The following is a 19,648-nucleotide window of genomic DNA, read 5'->3' on the forward strand; positions in this document are numbered from 1 at the left end:
ACACTACATGAGTCCCATTCAATGTTAGGGAAGTTAAAATCTCCCATCACGACCACTCTATTGCTCCTACATTTTTCTACAATCTGTCTACATATTTGTACCTCTACTTCAAGCTCGCTTTTGGTCGGCCTGTAGTAAAGTCCCAACAATGTTATTGCACCTTTCCTATTTCTTAGCTCTACCCATACTGCCTCAGTGCTCAAATCCTCCATAGCGCCCTCCTTAATCACAGATGTGATATCATCTCTGACCAGTAATGCAACTCCTCCACCCCTTTTACCTCCCTCTCTATCCCTCCTGAAGCATCTGTACACTGGGATATTTAGTTGCCAATCTTGCCCTTGCTCAACCAAGTCTCAGTAATACCAATAACATCATATTCCCAGGTACTAATCCAAGCCCTAAATTCATCTGCCTTACCTGCTACACTTCTCGCATTAAAACAAGTGCATCTCAGACCACCTTTGCGTTCATCGTCTCTTCCCTGTCTACTCTTCCCCTTAGTCCCAATGAGTTTATTATCTAGTACCTTACTGGCTTTAGTTGCTGCCTCTTTACTGACCTCTAACTTCCTAATCTGGTTCCCATCCCCCTACCAAATAAGTTTAAAACCTCCCCAACAGTGTTAGCAAAAGGACATTGGTTCCAGTCCTGCCCAGGTGTAGGCCATCCAATTTGTAATGGTCCCACCGCCCCCAGAACCGGTTCCAATGTCCCAAAAATATGAACCCCTCCCTCCTGCACCATCTCTCAAGCCACGTATTCATTCTGACTAGTCTTGAATTTCTACTCTGACTGTCTCGTGGCACTGATAGTAATCCTGAGATTACTACCTTTGAGGTCCTACTTTTTAACTTATCTCTTAACTCCCTAAATTCTGATTGTAGGACCTCATCCCGTTTTACACCTATATCGTTGCTGCCTATATGCACCACAAACTGGCTGTTCACCCTCTCCCTTCAGTGTGTCCTGCAGCTGATCTGAGACATCCCTGACCCGTGCACCCGGGAGGCAACATACCATTCTGGAGTCTTGTTTTCGACCACAGAAATGCCTGTCTACTCCACTTACGATTGAATCCCCTATGACTATAGCCCTGCCAGTCTTTTTCCCGCCCTTCTGTGCAGCAGAGCCAGCCGCGGTGCCATGACCCTGGCTACTACTGCCTTCCCCTGATGAGTCATCTCCCCCAACAGTATCCAAAACGGTATACCTGTTTTGGAGGGAGATGCCCGCAGGGGACACCTGCACTGCCTTCCTGCTCTTTCTTTGCCTTTTGGTCACCCATTCCATGTCTCCCTCACCAATCCTAATCTACGGTGTGACCAACTCACTGAACGTGCTATCCACGACCTCCTCAGCATCGCGGATGCTCCAAAGTGAGTCCATCCGCAGCTCCAGAGCCGTCATTCGGTCTAACAAGAGCTGCAGCTGGATACACTTCCCGCACATGAAGGAGTCAGGGGCATCGGCCGCGTCCCTGAACTCCCACATTGAGCACGAGGAGCATGGCACGGGTCTGGTATCTACTCCCATTTTACACTTTACCTTAACTGATTACAAATATAATATCAAATAATGAATAAGTGAAAGGAAAAAAGATTTTACTTACCGATCACAATACTTACCAACACACAAAGAGTTAAATTTATCTCAGCTACTGCTAATTGGAGCACTTTCCATACCAGCCAATCAGGTCACTGCTTTGTTGTGATGTCACTCTACAAATTTATCCCCAAAGACCCTGTGGCCGCTGCTTAAGCAGCAAAGCAATTGTTTAAATACTCACCGCTCGACTCTGTAGCTCTGCCCACTCCAACAGCTGAATTCCCGCCGAAAAGACTCGAATCCGCGAAGCAGCTGTTTAAATACTCACCGCTCGACTTTTAGCATTGCCCACTCCAACAGCTGAATTCCCGCCGAAAATCACTCGAATCCGTGAAGCAGTTAGTTTAAATACTCACCGCTCGACTTTTAGCTCCGCCCACTCCAACAGCTGAATTCCCGCCGAAAACCATTCGAATCCGTGAAGCAGCCAGCTTAAATACTCACCGCTCGACTCTGTAGCTCCGCCCACTCCAACAGCTGAATTCCCGCCGAAAAGACTCGAATCCGCGAAGCAGCTAGTTCGAATACTCACCGCTCGACTTTTAGCTCCGCCCACTCCAACAGCTGAATTCCCGCCGAAAAGACTCGAATCCGTGAAGCAGCTAGTTTAAATACTCACCGCTTGACTCTGTAGCTCCGCCCACTCCAACAGCTGAATTCCCGCCGAAAACCATTCGAATCCGTGAAGCAGCTAGCTTAAATACTCACCGCTCGCCTCTGTAGGTCCGCCCACTCCAACAGCTGAATTCCCGCCGAAGAGACTCGAATCCGCGAAGCAGCTAGTTCGAATACTCACCGCTCGACTTTTAGCTCCGCCCACTCCAACAGCTGAATTCCCGCCGAAAAGACTCGGGTCCGCAAAGCAGCTAGTTTGAATACACACCGCTCGACTCTGCAGCTCCACCCACTCCAACAGCTGAATTCCCGCCGAAAAGACTCGAATCCGCGAAGCAGCTAGTTTAAATACTCACCGCTCGGCTCTGTAGCTCCGCCCACTCCAACAGCTGAATTCCCGCCGAAAAGACTCGAATCCGCGAAGGAGCTAGTTTAAATACTCACCGCTTGACTCTGTAGATCCGCCCACTCCAACAGCTGAATTCCCGCCGAAAAGACTCGAATTGCGAAGCAGCTAGTTTAAATACTCACCGCTCGACTCTGTAGATCCGCCCACTCCAACAGCTGAATTCCCGCCAAAAAGACTCGAATCGCGAACCAGTTAGTTTAAATACACACCCCTCGACTCTGTAGCTCCGCCCACTCCAATAGCTGAATTCACGCCGAAAAGACTCAAATCCGTGAAGCAGTTTGTTTAAATACACATCGCTCGACTCTGTAGCTCCGCCCACTCCAAGAGCTGAATTCCCGCCGAAAAGACTTGAGTCCACGAAGCAGCTAGTTTAAATACTCATCGCTCGACTCTGTAGCTCCGCCCACTCCAACTGCTGAATTCCCGCCGAAAAGACTCGAATCCGCGAAGCAGCTTGTTTAAATACTCACCGTTCGACTCTGTAGCTCCGCCCACTCCAACTGCTGAATTCCCGCCGAAAAGACTCGAATCCGCGAAGCAGCTAGTTTTAATACTCACCGCTCGACTCTGTAGCTCCGCCCACTCCAACAGCTGAATTACCGCCGAAAAGATTCGAATCAGCGAAGCAGCTAGTTTAAATACTCACCGCTCGACTCTATAGCTCCGCACACTCCAACAGCTGAATTCCCGCCGAAAAGACTCAAATCCGCGAAGCAGCTAGTTTAAATACTCACCGCTCGACTCTGCAGCTCCACCCAATCTAAGAGCTGAATTTCAGCCGAAAAGACTCAAATCCGCGAAGCAGCTAGGATGAGGGGAAAGATGTCGGAACTCAACCACGTGTAAAGGATCTGGAGCTTCTGTGCCTCTGAGGGTGGTTCAGTTATAGATCCGATGTATGCCTCGAAGCAAGCTAGCCAATGTGCGAAGGCCATCCTGGCGTTGTCTGCTTGAGGGTGCAGCTGCAGGCGCTCAGGCTTGGTGCGGAGATCCATTGTTTTAAATTCTCTGCGTAATAAATTGATGCACTATCAATTACGATGAGACAAGAGTAGGGAGTAATCGAGGCTGTATTATGCAGAGATGTGTAGCCTCCCCCAGATGCTGCCGAAATGGCTGCAGCTCGGAGGGCCCACACATTTATACTCCGCCTACTGGGCAGAGCCAGCAGGCAGGGATCTACCGCCGTAATACACGTTATATACGATACATATAACCCAACAATACAACAGTGGTGACTACCACAATGTGAGAATTTGTTTTCACACAAGCATTAATTCGGGTCTGGAATGCAGTGCCTGGAAGTGTGGTGGAGGAAGGTTAAATTGAGAATGATGAGCTGACTTTCCTGCAGCAGGCCATCAAACAATTTCTGTTGAGTAGACGTGCCACTGCAGCCTCCCGCTCAAAAATATTTGTCCCAGTAACTTGTGAAAAATGCAGCAATGGAAACATGGCATACTGCAACCCGAGCAACCAGGGCAACTCTTTAGTCAATCAGATTGAGAAATAAATGTAGAAGAATTCAATACAAATCAGAGTGGGAAAATTTAATTTAAAATCAGGTACAGAGAGAGAAATAAAGAGAGAGAAAGAAAGATTGGTTTAAGCGAGGGAAAAAAAGACAGGAAAATTCTTAGGAAAAAAAAGGTTAAAATTAACATTTTAAAAATTCTCCAACATGTAATACCTGTAGGAATGAGACTCCTCATTTGTCCCTTATTTTTCAGTGCCAATGGACGTCAATTCGACTGCCATTTGAAATCTTTCTTACATTTGTAATGCAAATCTTTCCGTAGCCCATTCCGTTCGTATCCAACTTACAAATATAGCAACTCCTTATCATTCACTGCACGTTAATAGTTAGGTAGGTAGCGAAATGCATTTTCATAAAGTAAATGGCAAACTGTTGCAAATCTATCAGCAATTTTTGGATAGTGGCATTTATCCCACTGTGGTGAATGTATTCACCTAATGCATGAGCTGTCTGTACTGTCTGTAGAATGATGTGACCTATAACCTAGAAGTGATGATACGGGCTACTTCCAGGTACTGTACTGGAACCCCGGTGGGCTCCGCCTCTGGCTCCGCCCTCACCCCTCACTGGGGTCATATATAGACCGGCCACCTGTGGGTGACATCCATATGTACAGCCGACTCTGGCAGGCGAGTTCATGTTTAATAAAGCCTAATGTTCATTCGTTCTCACAGTCTCACAGTGAATTGAAGGCATAACACCCGCATCTACTTGTTGCCTGAATTTGCCACATCACGTCTGCATAAATAACAATGAGTGTCATTAACCTCATGCTAATTTTGACAGCAAGCTGTGGCTCAGTGAATTTGCCTGAAAACCTGTAATTGCAATTGCCTTAAAGGAGAAAACCCTTCAGTTCTTGTATTATGATCCCAGACCAGACCCTAACAGTGGATAGGATACTGGACCAAAACCCCAATATTTTATTTTATTTTGTAAGACTGTGCAGAAAGAATACTTTGTTCCAGTAGTGATTGCCCAAAGAAATAGGAATTTGGTATTTTAAAACAAAACTTTATTATTAACACATTATTAAACTCTAACATCACACCCGAAAATAGCTTACAATTACCCCTTAAACAATACTACTCAATACAATAAATACAATACCCTTAATTACTATCGCTACTGCCAATTAAACAACAAGAAAGGAAAAAAACATATATCACTCCGTCTTTCCCACATCCCAATGGTACACTGTAACATTTGCTTTCCAGAACAGATTTGGCTCCTTGTCATAGAATTTACAGTGCAGAAGGAGGCCATTCGGCCCATCGAGTCTGCACCAGCCCTTGGAACGAGCACCCCACTTAAGCCCACATCCCTGTAACCCCACCTAACCTAAAGGCAATTTATCATGGCCAATCCACCTAACCTCCACATCTTTGGACTGTGGGAGGAAACCGGAGCACCCAGCGGAAACCCATGCAAACACGGGGAGAACGTGCAGACTCTGCACAGATAGTGACCCAAGCCGGGAATCAAACCTCGGACCCTGGAGCTGTGAAGCAACTGTGCTAACCACTGTGCTACTGTGCCACCCAGCACAGTTCCCCTGCAGACTCTGGCTGGATGTCTTCAAAAAGCTGTTTCAACTGCTTTGTTTCAGCTTTATCAACAAGTCTGCTCTGCTTTAAAAACTATTACTCTATTTTTAACTATCCTTCTGTAAGTGCAAAAGACTTTACATCTGGTCTAAAAGGGTAGCCAGATCAGTACTCAATTCAAAATGCTTTTCCAACATGTCTGAGTTCCGTAGCTCCACCCAGCAATTACATAATTTCCCCAAGCCAAAAATATATTAACTCCCCAGGGACTCCCCCTAGTCAAACAGTGCATCAGGATTTTACTCTGGTCAATTTCACCTCTGGCTCCGAAAAGCTTTCTGGTCTTGCAAAACAGGATTATTTTAGAAACATAACTACTGCAGCCAAACACACTCTGATCCTTAAATTGCCAAATGTTCATAATCCAATATATCTAAAATCATGCATTCATCACACTTCTAGTAACAGCAAACTAGTTTTCTAAAATTAATACCATTTAACCTCTCTTGCAATTTAAGAAATACTTCTGTCATTTTTGCTTAATATAGCACAGTTACAGCATCCTGCTAATCCTGCTACCGACTTGCATAGTTTGCATTGCTATAAAGCAACTCACACATAATTAGAACAGTAAGTGCAACCCAATTTGCAGAAATCTGGGATATTGCACTGAGTGTGAGACCACCTGAAGGAGGTGTTCTCACACATCTTTGCCTTCTGGTTTGGAATAACTGTTACCTCAAATGCACAAAACCATCTCATTAACTTGAGTGAAAATGATTGAAATGGATAATCATGTTTATTTGATTACCTTTACACAGGAAGATGGGCATGTCATGGTGTGCGACTTTCCACAACATTGCAAATGCCAATTTTATGATTTTCCATTTTCGAGGGAACCAAAAATCCAAACTGCCACATCTAAAATGTTAATATCTGTGTGTAGCATTGCTCTTTTAGATTAAACCAGTTTGACAAATATTAATCTACACATTAGCCAGTGGACCTTGCTGATCACACATACTCATTACAAGCTTTGAAGAATATTTTCTTTAACCGCCTTCACACTGACACGTGCTGATCATTTTACCGGAGTGCGTTACTCTCTTTCCGGAAAAGGTGTTGTGACCTCCAAACCACATGCAAATTAACAACCAACTAGTGATGGTATGGGTCGGCCATTCTGTGTTGTCAGAATGGAGGAGGATTTTCAGCCAACAATATTCCAAAGGACAGAAACCTAATACCTGAAATCTTCACCATGTGTACAGGCTGCATTGGTCCACTAAGAATCTCATCATTGAACTGTGCACCTGATACCTTCCCCGGGGATGCTCTTGGGCAGTTCTGGTACATAAAAGTGACAAGACCCCATGATTTTTACACCACTGCACCCCTCCAAACTGGCACAGAGAATCTATGTGACTTTATGCAGGTGATGGACACTGTTTCATACAGCAACTAAATTCCTCCAAATGGGCACATTCTTACACAGCAGATGCACAGATTCAGAAACGTCTTTAGCATCTGGTCACCTGTATTGGCAGCTCCTCGGCTTCACCTCCTACCTGCCCTATCAGCTGGCACCATGGAAAACACTTTGTCCCAACATGACTTTGTCATGATCCATTGCTTGAGTGACAAAGTATACAACATTTGAGTGCACCCTTGAAAGTAACAGCACAAGAAGAACCAGATGTCACTGATTTAAGGCAAATAATGGAGGCTTGAGGAAAGGCTTTACACACAGTGTTAAGATCTGCATTGTAATGGCTGAGGGTATTACGGAGGCAAGTTCAATCATGACTTTCAAAAGAGAATTGGTTGATTTGCTGAAGAAAAAAGAAAATGTAGGGCTACATGGAATGACAGGGGTATGGGACTATGCTCTTGTGGAGAACTGGCACAGACACGATGGGCCAAATGGCCTCATGTGGTGGAACCATCCTATGATTCTATGAGAAGCATAGTATATTCCGAGCAAATTTTATTTACATTAAAACAATTAATTTTCATCCAACTCATACAACTTGCTGATCTTTTTCAATGCCACGCTTCCCCTTCTGTACCTGACCATTTTTTGGCAAGAGCTGTGGAGATTTGGCATGTCCTGCTAGCCTAAGATTTGGCAATATCAGCCACAAGGACACTAGCACCACTAGTCTTGGAGCCTAGATCTGCAGCCCCATTGATTTAATGCCGGCATGTAGATTTAGATGTTGTGTTACCTACTAGCCATGGCAAGATGATACCGATTACTACTCCTTCCACAGCCATGGTGAGGACTACGTTTAGAGTGGAAGTGGTGAGATAATTGTTTTTTTTCTTCATTGCTCTACTGTGCTGGAAGAGAGGGTACTAGTGCCATCTCACCTCAGGTGCTTAAATAACTTACTTGTCAAGCTTGTAAGAGTACTGTCCCAAGAAGCATTGCTTCTTTTCCTCAATCTTGCCTTAAAGTTCATCTGTGTCCTCTTATGAGTTCATTGTAATGCATTTCCCACTGCTTCTGCCTGCTTTCCATGAGTGGGTACAAGTGATATCCGCATTGCCATTATCCAGCCAGCTTAGAATATAGATGTGGACTACTGAAGCCAGGGAGATATTTGACCAGAAACGAGAGAAAATAACATTCCCAGGGTTATGATGAAGATATCAGAACAGTTGCACCATTAGTGAAGTTGCCCTAAAGTTCTTACACTTGTTGTACATGTGAACTGTGCTAATGCCAGTTCTTATACTAATTATCTAGGAAATTTGCATTGAGCTTCCGCTGCTGGCGAATAATATAACTTTCCAATGCAATGGTGGATAACCACAACATAGCAGCTATTGAGGAATATTGGGGCATCACATAAAACATTGAGAAAGGTGAACAGTTGGACCACAGTACGTGGTAGTAGTATCCTTCATAAGGTAATCATAAAATCGATAGGAAGAGGAAGGTACAATGCAGTTATAACATTCAATTATGCTGAGAACTGGGCCCATTTAGTCAACTGGCAAGAAAGTAAATATGTTCTATTTTCGGTAGAACTATCAAAAGGTTGATGTTCACCCTGTTTTACTTCACTCAATGTCCCTTTACTCATGATCATTGGTATCAATAGATGATTTGGATGGGAGAGGGAGCGCATCACTAAATAAAGCTTCATAATGGCCAAGTGACCCACATGCTTAGTTATCCTCCACATACTTAGTTGTTTGTTGCCATGTGCAATAACAAGAAGATTTATCTTAGCATGGCCTATGCCAAAGAAATAAAGTTAATGTTAAAGTGACCACAGCAGAGGTTCTTTCAGTCTTTTTGCTAGCCATATAAGTTACTGTTCCAGAAAGCTGTACATCACTATGTAGAGGATGATCTTGTGATTGAGCTTGCTTGTTTAAATCTGCTGCAAGTGACGTGCCCATGGTCAGATCAGTGCGTCACACTTGGTTGCTCTTTATACACATGCTGATCTAGAAAATTCTTTGTTTCCTTCGTTCCTTTCCTGGAGGTGAAAATGTAGCTGAGGCCTAGTTCTGTGGCCTGATGCCTGACCAAAGTGGCTATTCTTCATGCAAGAGTCTAGACTGATTGTTGGCAGGCTACCTGACCACAGAGTATCACAATTGAGTTTCACCTTGCTGAAACCATTAGATGGCAATCAAATGTCACTTTTCACGTTTAGGGAGGTAGAGACCAATTTTAGCCCCTTCTCCACCCACTGCTCCTCCAGTGAAATTGAGCAAACTGGCTCATTTGAATCTGACACATTCCTGATTAGCATTACATAATTTACTTGCTCTGCTAACAATTTGCCATTTGACAGAACGTTGAGCGCTCGATACAAGTGTTAAATTGTCTGAGAGCTTCTCATAATTTGGAATGAACTATATTTGCATAATTATTGGTGAATTATTGTACTTACATGCAATTCTACTTAACTACAACCAATCGAATGTTATATTAACTTCTGATCTTAAATTTGACATAATGATGGAACAAGTGCATCACTTTGACACTGTACGTGTTGCAGTGAAGAGAAATGTAAAATGAATGAGAAATTCGGATCATACTCCCACACACCAAGGAAATGAATAGGTTGGAATTAGTGATCCAATGGTCGAAAAATGGCTACTTTGTCCACTTTTCTAATAGTAAACAGGCACTCTTAAAACTCGGTGAATCAAGTCAAATTTTTAAGCATCAGTGTTGAACCCGTCCCCCTATCAGCTGAGCATGAGGTCAGGTGCATGCCTGAATCTGGTATGCCTCTCTTGTGGGGACCATGAATTGGATTCAGTTTGAATTGTTTTTTGGAACAGGCAAGGAGCCGGATTCAGGGTTTGCCCCTGTCCACACTGTGAGCTCTGGCTTTGTAACTCTGACAAAGTAATAAAAAGAAATGGACAGTATCATTTGCCAAAGGCAGATGTAGCACAAGGTGGTTGAAAATCATGTTTTGATGTAATTTTGGTGCATGCAAAGCTTGCTTGAATTCACTTTATTATGTGGTTGGTGACACCTTAATAGCTTCATTTCTTTTTGTTCTGTGCTTCATGTGATAGCGATATCACCTTGAGGTGAGAATCTGTTTTGTTTGTCTTGTTTAAATATCTCCTCATTATCAAATGTGTTTCAATTTTACTCTGGTGTGAAATCAATTACTTTAAATTGTAATGACTGTCTTTAGCGCAATAAATGTGGCCCTCCAGATATTGTTGCATATTTTGAAAATGAAGTGTAATTAATAATAATAATAAGCATATTTCAGAACTGTTTAATGCTATGAAATTAAACAAATCTGTCAGGAATGATGGTGAGCGGGCTGGATTAAGACACCATGCCAGAATTTGTGAATTGTTTTCAGAAAACAGTTAAACATACCAAGCAGTTTGCATTTGTGAATTGGAAACTATACATGAGTAAGTGGTTAATGCACTCCATCCAGGATCAGCAAGGATTTATCCTTAATTAATCATGCTGATAACTGAAGACATTCTCCATTACAATGAGGATTTTTCCTGCTGAACAATCAAGATTATTATTCAAAAGATGATGACTGAAAATAAAACTTTTGTCTTATTCTGTTCTACATTTCACTAATTAACATGACATGGGTGCATTAAGTATATCCACCTGGTGGTTTATCCATTACACCAAAAAAACTGTGGAATGGATATCACAGTATTAGAAGAAAAGGTCTTTGATTACTGGGTTCCATCTAACGAAATGATAAAAGCACTAAAACTGTCGCTATCAGCCGCAATATTAAACAGACAGTCATCACCTGATGGAGAATGAATTTATGAGTAATAAATGGATCGTGAAGTTCTAATCTACTGGTTAAATGGCCAATATAATCCATTGATAAATACAATTGAATTACTTTCAGGGCCATTACATCTGTGTCGTGTTCATTTTAAATCTGACTCTGGGGACTTCTTGAGATAAAACCAAAGCCTAATTTTAAAAGGGATTTTAAATCTAATCAGATTTATTGAAGAAGAATGACAATTTGAAATGTGTTGGGAGTCGTGGGGGTTAATTCTAAGTGTCCCTGCAGGGTGGGAAGGCTGGCTATCTGTTTTACAACTCACCTGAAATTGTTTTCCATTGACTTCAAAGGATAATTGTTTAAGTGTGAATCATGCAGTGAGGCCACTCCTGCTAGTTTGATGCTTGTGAAATCCACCTCATCGGGTCTGTTAAGGAGCCACAAGTAATTATACCATGGGCTCCAGAATGGAGATTTTGGTTTAAAACGCATTGAAAAGAAATGAAGCAATAACACTCACTGTTAAATGCATCTGGTTTAAGGATATATTCTTTTATCTTTCACAGCTGGATGAAGAAGCCCCGCTGTGGTGTGCCCGACCAGTTTGGCAGCAACATTAGATTTAGTGTTAGAAGAAAGCGTTACGCGTTAACTGGGCAGAAGTGGCATCATAAACATATCACCTACAGGTACCTGTACTCACACATCACTGAATAAGCAGTTCCATGTCATTTTCATCGGGATTTGTACTATGAAGTTGGAAAAAAAAGTTTGAATACTGTGAATCTGAAATGTAGGCAAAACATTCTGGAAATGCACAATCTGTTAGCACCTGAAAGAGAAAGATCTCAGACAAGGGTTAGACTACTACTTTTTTCATTTTTAGGCATTGACCCTCAGCATTTTTCTTTCATAATATCCATGATCTGTGAAGTATTACTTCTTAGAAATCTAGCAGCAACATGTTTGTGACTGACCAGTAAAATTTGATTTTCTGTAGGTTATGTGTAAACCAGAAGATATAAGTGGGCAGCACGGTAGCACATTGGGTAGCACAGTGGTTAGCACAATTGCTTCACAGCTGCAAGGTCCCAGGTTCGATTTCCAGCTTGGGTCACTGTGTGGAGTCTGCACTTTCTCTCCGTGTCTGCGTGGGTTTCCTCCCCCAGTCCAAACATGAGCAGGTTAGAGGAATTGGCCATGCTAAATTGCCCTTAGTGTCTAGTGGGGTTCCTGAGTTACAGGGATAGGGTGGAGGCGTGGGGTGCCCTTTCCAAGGGCCGGTTCAGACTTGACGGGCTGAATGGCCTCCTTCTGTAAATTCTATGATTTCTATGATATGCCAGGGAGCTTTATTGTATATTTTCTATTTTAGGAGTGAAAAACATTGTCAATTGTTTGGTGAAAATATATACATTATTGCTGTCCTGTTTTGCAGTCTTCACTTGCATTCAGCTGTTTGAGACTGAGATCCATTAAACATAATTTTGACAAAAAGACGTAATGATGACTAGCATTCCAAGCCTGGAAGCTGTGACAAAATGCAAACATTTTCACTTGTAGGGTAATTTTCTCACTTTGTATTCCTGGGAGGAAGCCTAACCTGTTGTTAGTGCTTTTCAGAAATTTGGATGGATAGTTTTGTATAATTTAATTTGAAAGGAAAATGATACTGGATGAACAGAGATGCTCAACAGTCGCCTAATGTTGTGCATCAGCTATCAGTCCAACCTGGCTAGTGAACAGGCAACTTTCTTGGCAGGTGGGATACAAACCAATTTGCATTCCTCAGCTGCACAGTAAAAAGAGCTTGCCCATTTCAGTAACTTATTACAAAAAGGAAAGTAATAGTTTATAAAATAACAGATGCCTATTTTACGGATTATGTATAAACTAGAGCCACATCCCATGTATATCTTTTGAACTCAACCTGGCTCAGGGTATTTCCAGAGTCAGGGGACGATGAAAGCTCCCAGGGATTTGCCCATTGCGATCCTTTGGTTCAGTAACTGTTAAACACAAAAACAGATTAGTGAGAAATCACATGTGGATGAAGATTGTGCTGTACAATAATGGCAACAAAAATGACTGAATGCGTTCATGAAATTTCTCTATCTTCCACTTTAACAAAGGTATTAAGATATAAATGGATTAAAATAAAAGGGAAAACCAAAATCTTACAGACACTTCAATAGATTTGCTGCATAGTCATACAGCATAATTGCAAACAAATGAGTTCACCATGCCAATCTTATTAACTGATGCAGTTTAAGAGGTGAGAGTTAGATTCTGCCTGCATTCTCTGGTGCAGCTGCTATTTATTTTAAAGGCAACTCAATTTCAAAGATTACTCAATAATGAGAAATGAATCCCTGGAAGGTCCCAGAGTGCTTCACAGCCATAGAATTACTTTTGAAGTGAATTTACTGTTGTTAAGTAGACAAACATGGTAGTTACTTTGCAAGTGAGCAGAGATGAGTTGCTTAACCGGTTTGTCATGGCAGTGAGCGATAAATACTGGCCAGAACTGATTAAATATAGAAATTGAAAATGTCAGACTATGACTCCTAAGTGAATATTGTTTATTTTCTCCCTTTTCTCTTCAATGTGTAGAATCATGCTGATATACAATCCCACAGTTCCCAGCTATCCTGCAGCGTCTCACACAATGGTTCATGCTTCATATGTGATCCTAGAAAGGGAATAGAGGCAGGCTCTTCAACTCCAGGAGCCATCACAGCCAAATCCACTTGTAGCCTCACTCAACTTGCACCAACATACCTTCTCTAGGATGGATCCTTGGATACTAACAATAACTGGGAACTGGTGCTGATTTTGCCCCTCCCTCAAGAATGTTTAGTTAATACCAACAGTCTTCCATTTGACCTGGTTCAGATCAATTAACTTGATTCATGTCTTTCCGACTCAATCCACAGTGAACAGTGCATTTTCCACCTGAACCATTGTGAGACTGTGGACTGCATTTCCACAGAGTCCGGTAGGACCTGATTCCAAGATTTCACCCCCACCCCCCCCCCTCCCCACCTCCCCACCACCACCACCATTCCCAGCAGCAGCAACCTTTGCTGGCATCGGATAAGGGTGTGGGAGCAAGCACACAAAATGCATTCCCGACCTAGCCAGTCCCATTGCGGGTGTAGTATTTCATACCCCACATAACTTTTGTTGAGTGGGGCCAGCTTCTTGGGGACATGTGGTTCACAGCTCTTCATAAGAGTCCTGAACCATGTCTGGATTCAAGAATATTTTCAAAGATATTTTAAAAAGTCTTACCCATGTCCCCTTAATGCCATCCATGCCAAGCATTCATAATGAGGCTAGCTGTGAACTGTATCAACAGAAACAGATGGCTAGACACCTGTTTCCCCAGATGGCCTATTATGAATGTCTGGTTGAACTCGAAGACTCACTAATGTATTAGCTTAGCAGGAGGTTTTGTTTTCACAAGTTGATGCGGAGTGTTTCACAACATTATGAGGTTATAATAAGTTATTCTTTCTTTGAACTCTTTCCTTCAATGTCTATATGTTTATTTGGACAAGATTAACAAATGTGAAGTAAGGTAAAGCTTCCGTTAGTGACACTATATTAACTCTGTCTGATTGGCACTTTTATACAGTTAGTAAAGCAGATGTTTTTCCAAAGAAGATTTTTCACTGTTTTTTTAAAGTGCATTTCAAGACTTGATATTATACAACTCCTTGATTGTATAATGCATTTTGGGTGAGTGGGTAGGGAGGGTGCAGCGAGCCATGGAATGAGCATGGAGTCATAGAGGTAACATGGGAGCATGAAGGTGGAATGGGGACATGAAGGTGGAATGGGGACATGAAGGTGGAATGGGGACATGAAGCTGGAATGGGGACATGAAGGTGGAATGGGGACATGAAGGTGGAATGGGGACATGAAGGTGGAGTGGGGACATGAAGGTGGAGTGGGGACATGGGGGGCATTGAAAGATCGAACTGAAGGGTGCGAAGGTTGAGGGATAGAGGGCCTAACACTTTTTAAATAGAACTGGGATGAAGTTCCAGGGAATGGAGACTGGCCTCAGCATTGCTAACTCTGGATCCTGCCCCTGCATCCTCAGAGCGAAAGTAATGCTTGTGGGTGCCATTTACATGGAGAAGGTCTGACGACGAGCTTCCTGCCTCATTAGCGAAAATACGGTCCTGTGTGTGTGCTCTTCTCCCAGATCTTACTTGTTAGCACTTTTACAACACAATTTCTCAGTGTACATGTTGCACCATTTGCTATTTTAATAATCTGTGAAATGACAATTAATTTAAAGTGGCAAAAGTATAAAAAACATAAGACTTGTAGAAAATCTTCTCCTATAATTGAAGAGTTACTTACCAGTTTTCACCAGAGAAGCAGGATGATGCAGAGAATAGTAAAACCATAAGTCATAGGAGCAGAATTAGGCCACTCGGCCCTTCAGGTCTGCTCCATCATTTAATCATGGCTGATAGTTTTCTCACCCCCATATTCCTGCCTTCTCCCCATAACCCCTGATCTCCTTATTCATACCTCTAGACCAGCAAGCTGGCTGACCCTGATCTCCTTATTGATCACGAGGTTGAGCATCACATGATGCTGAGAATATATTTTTGTTTAATTTTATGAAATCCACTTCAGACAGCGAGGATTTTTTATACAACATGTTTAGCTGAAGTAATGAAATCAGCAAATTTTGGAAACACCCAAGCAGCAACTGTAGAGAGAGAGAAGCAGAGTTAGAGTTTGGCCTTTTATCAAAACTGAGAAAAGTTAGAAATAAAATCAAAAAGTGTTGGAAACATTCAGCAATGTCAGGCAGAATCCGTGACGAGAAATAGATCTAACATTTCTGGTTGGGATGGGACAGGGGTTAACACCAGGGATCCGGGTTTGATTCCCACCTTGGGTGACTGTGTGGAGTTTGCATGCTCTCCTGTGTCTGCATGGGTTTCCTTTGGATGTTATGATTTCCTCCTACAGTCCAAAGATTAGGTGGGTTTACAGGGATAGGTGGGAGAGTGGGCTTTGGTAGGATGCTCTTTCTGCGGGTTGGTGCAGATTCAATGGGCTGAATGGCTTCTATTTGCACTGTAGGGATTCTGTGGATCTAAGCAAGGGTCAAAAAATACACAAACAATGTGCCCAGCGCAGTTGTGGGTGGCAGAATGATAATGAATGCCGTCTGGATGCAAAAACAAGAGCACAATAAGGATAAGACCAAAACATGTAAAAAAGGAAAAGCAACATGGGGCGGGTTTCTCCCTCCCGCCAGCCCCATTTTCCGGCACAGTGTGATCTCGCTGGCAGCGGGATCCTCTGTTCCCACTGCCGGCCAGTGGGTGCACTGCCGGCGAAGTGGACGATCCCACCGATGGAGAATCCCGCAGATGGTGCTGCTCCTCAAGCTCATATTAAGCTTCATTGTCAGACTGCAATAGGTCAACGTTAGGATTGTCAGTGTTAGAGCAAGGTGAAGATTGAAAATGACTGGTAACCTGAAGCTCTGGGTCATAGGAAATAGGAATGGTCCCTTTGGAATGCTGAAGAAGAAAGCAGTGAATGATGTGCTTGGTGGTGGCATCATACTGGAGGTGGCAGAATGGCAGAGAATGATCTGATGAATATGGATAGAAGGTGAGGACAAGGGGAACCCTATTGCAGTTCTTGGAGGGAGGGCAAGGAGTGAGAGCAGAAGTATGGGAAACAGAATGGACATATTCAAGGGTCCTGTCAATCAGGGTGGGGGAAAATCCTCAGTTGAGTAAAATGGAAGATGTGTAAGAACTGCTGGTATGAAAGTTTGCATCATCAGAACAGGTGCAATAGAGGCAGAGAAACTGGGAACATGGAATAGAGTGCTTACAGTGTACACGATGTGAAGAACTGGTCATAGAATCATAGAATTTACAGTGCAGAAGGAGGCCATTCGGCACATCGAGTCTGCACCGGTCCATGGAAAGAGCACCCCACTTAAGCCCACACCTCCACCCTATCCCTGTAATGCAGTAACCCCACCTAAACATTTTGGACACTCAGGACAATTTATCATGGCCAATCCGCCTAACTTGCACATCTTTGCACTGTGAGAGGAAAGCGGAGCACCTGGAGGAAACCCACGCAGACACGGGGAGAACGTGGAGACTCCGCACAGATAGTGACACAGCATGGAATCGAACCTGGGACCCTGGCGCTGTGAAGCCACTGTGCTATCCACTTGTGCTACATCTCCCTGGCACCAGCCCATGGAGCACAGATTGCATTATGGAACTGCTTGGGATGAACCTCAACAAAAGCCATTGCATCTCTTTCCAGACCTGCTTTGCAAAGACACATTCTAAAAAGAGGTGGACAAAAGTCTCTTCCCCACTGCAGCCGCCTTGAGGGCAGTGTGTGTTAATACAGAGACTCAGGGCGGGCAACAAGGATCTGCCGAAAGGGCCCTTCTCATCACCACCAAACTATCACCTTGGTGCTGGGTTGAAGATTCTAGCTTCCTGCTAAATGACTGACAGACTGTTCAGGAAACAATCCAACACAATTCACCATCTCCTTTTCTCACAGGCCCTCAAGGATGTTACGTGTAGACCATTGCCTGTTAAACTTCTGGTCAAAGGTGCTTTTCAATGCAAACATTTCCACAATGGGAGGTGGTATGGCATGGTTCAACTGAATGGAGCATTCTGAAGCAGCATGGCTAGTCCCAACACCGAGGACAGATAGACCTCAACACATGGTTACACTTGGTGTTTAGGTGCCTGAGGGGCTATGCACAGCTTGATGCAGCGGTCACCATTAGAATAACATTGGGTACATTTACCCTCTTGTGATCCAAGTCTATTTTCAATCCCCAGATAAAGCAGGAGATGGTTGAGGTGACTACCATAGGGCAGGATCGGGGTATAGTCCAGACCTCCGCCATGTTTAGTAACTCTAGTAACGCCTTGCACCTAATAATTAGGTTCTTACCTGCAATGGAGAGGAGGCATCAGTTTGGCATGCCCAGTTTCTATTTTACCCATGGCTTTATGCTCCATCCAGTATTTGATGCATGTTCCAGCCCTTCCAAACCACATCCCCAGCACCTTCAGGCAGTCTAATCTGATGGTGAACGTGACAAAGGATTTGCTTAGCCCAGTTCCCAAAGAACATGGCCTCACTCTTTCTGCCATTTACTTTCTCTCCCGAGGCCAATTCAAACTCATTGCAGATGTTCATCAGTCATGTGAACTGACAGTGGACCTGAGCGGAAGATTCATGCACAGGAAGATTCTGACCTGAGTGCCTTTGCTGGCTGGGATTGTCACTGGTCCTCTGCCTGAATCCTTCCTGATGAACCCTGCATAAGGTTCAAAATGGCAAACGAACAAGTCTAGGCAGAGGGACAGGCCTGCCTGTCTCCCAGGTTTAATTGAAGCTGTTTGATTGATGCTTGTATCGAGCCATGAATCCAATTGTAGATTCTGTCCTGAACCCCAATAGTCAAAGTAGATCACCAACTCCCAAGCAGAATTGACCTGATTGGCAATTACCTCAGACAGAATTTTGGCATACACATTAAGCAGTGAAATGGGACACCAATTTCTCATTTCCTCTCTCTTCCTCTTCTACTTTTAAATGCTGGTGGTGATGGCTTTCCTCGTGGATTCTGACATGTTGTCAGCCTGAAACATACTCTTATACATTTCCAGAAGCCCCGGGCCAATCCAGTCCTGCTGGCAAACCGTCGATTCCAGGACATTCCCTTGGCTCAAGGTCCTCACAATCTCCTGTCAGCTCGTCCAGAGTTAACAGTTTGCCCAGACTCTCCTGTGTGCTGTTGTCATAAGACCTCCCTGATAGAGGACAGGAATGACTGACAAACTGTGTTGTCAGTGAGCTTCACCTCAAACAGTCTGCCATAAAAGGATTTGCTGAGTTTGCCAACATTGATAATAATCTCATCCTAGTTCAGGAAGTTGCAGATTCAAGAGCAGCACCAATGTTTGTGTTTCAGATTAAGGCTAATGTGATGCTGAGAAGTGCTACTTTTATCATTGAGTGGATGTTGAGAAACAAGTTGAGCAAAGGTTAGAAATGAACAAAATTGCTGGAAACACTCAGCAGATTAAAAAAAAAAATTTGTTCATGGGATATGGGCGTCCATGATGTGTCCAGGATGTCTCCGAATGGGTAGCGGGCATCCTGAAGGGGGAGGGCAGACAGGCAGAGATCGTTGTACATATTGGTATTAACGACATAGGCAGGAAGGGGCATGAGGTCCTGCAGCAGGAGTTCAGGGAGCTAGGAAGAAAGTTAAAAGACAGGACCTCTAGGGTTGTAATTTCGGGATTACTCCCTGTGCCACGTGCCAGTGAGGCTAGAAATAGGAAGATAGAGCAGATAAACACGTGGCTAAACAGCTGGTGTCGGAGGGAGGGTTTCCGTTATCTGGACCACTGGGAGCTCTTCCGGGGCAGGTGTGACCTGTATAAGAAGGACGGGTTGCATCTAAACTGGAGAGACATAAATATCCTGGCTGCGAAGTTTGCTAGTGTCATACGGGAGGGTTTAAATTAGTATAGCAGGGGGGTGGGTACCGGAGCAATAGGTCAGAAGGTGAAAACATTAAGGGAGAACTAGGGAATAGGGCCAGTATGGCCCTGAG

The 19,648-nt window shown here is 43.5% G+C and overlaps 1 protein-coding gene across 2 annotated transcripts in view; it reads left to right on the forward strand.

The window, feature by feature from the left end:
• The window catches only part of LOC119972429 (matrix metalloproteinase-16-like), a 320,314-nt gene that overhangs the window by 114,428 nt on the left and 186,238 nt on the right, over window positions 1–19,648 (forward strand). The window contains exons 3-4 of one of the 2 annotated variants that reach the window (XM_038809101.1): window positions 10,274–10,288; window positions 11,550–11,672. In XM_038809101.1, the coding sequence (XP_038665029.1) occupies window positions 10,274–10,288; window positions 11,550–11,672 (138 nt within the window). The remainder of the gene's footprint in view (window positions 1–10,273; window positions 10,289–11,549; window positions 11,673–19,648) is intronic. The other variant, XM_038809102.1, reaches the window with a different exon arrangement.

This window comes from Scyliorhinus canicula, chromosome 10 (assembly GCF_902713615.1).
Source record: "Scyliorhinus canicula chromosome 10, sScyCan1.1, whole genome shotgun sequence".
Lineage (NCBI taxonomy): Eukaryota > Metazoa > Chordata > Chondrichthyes > Carcharhiniformes > Scyliorhinidae > Scyliorhinus > Scyliorhinus canicula.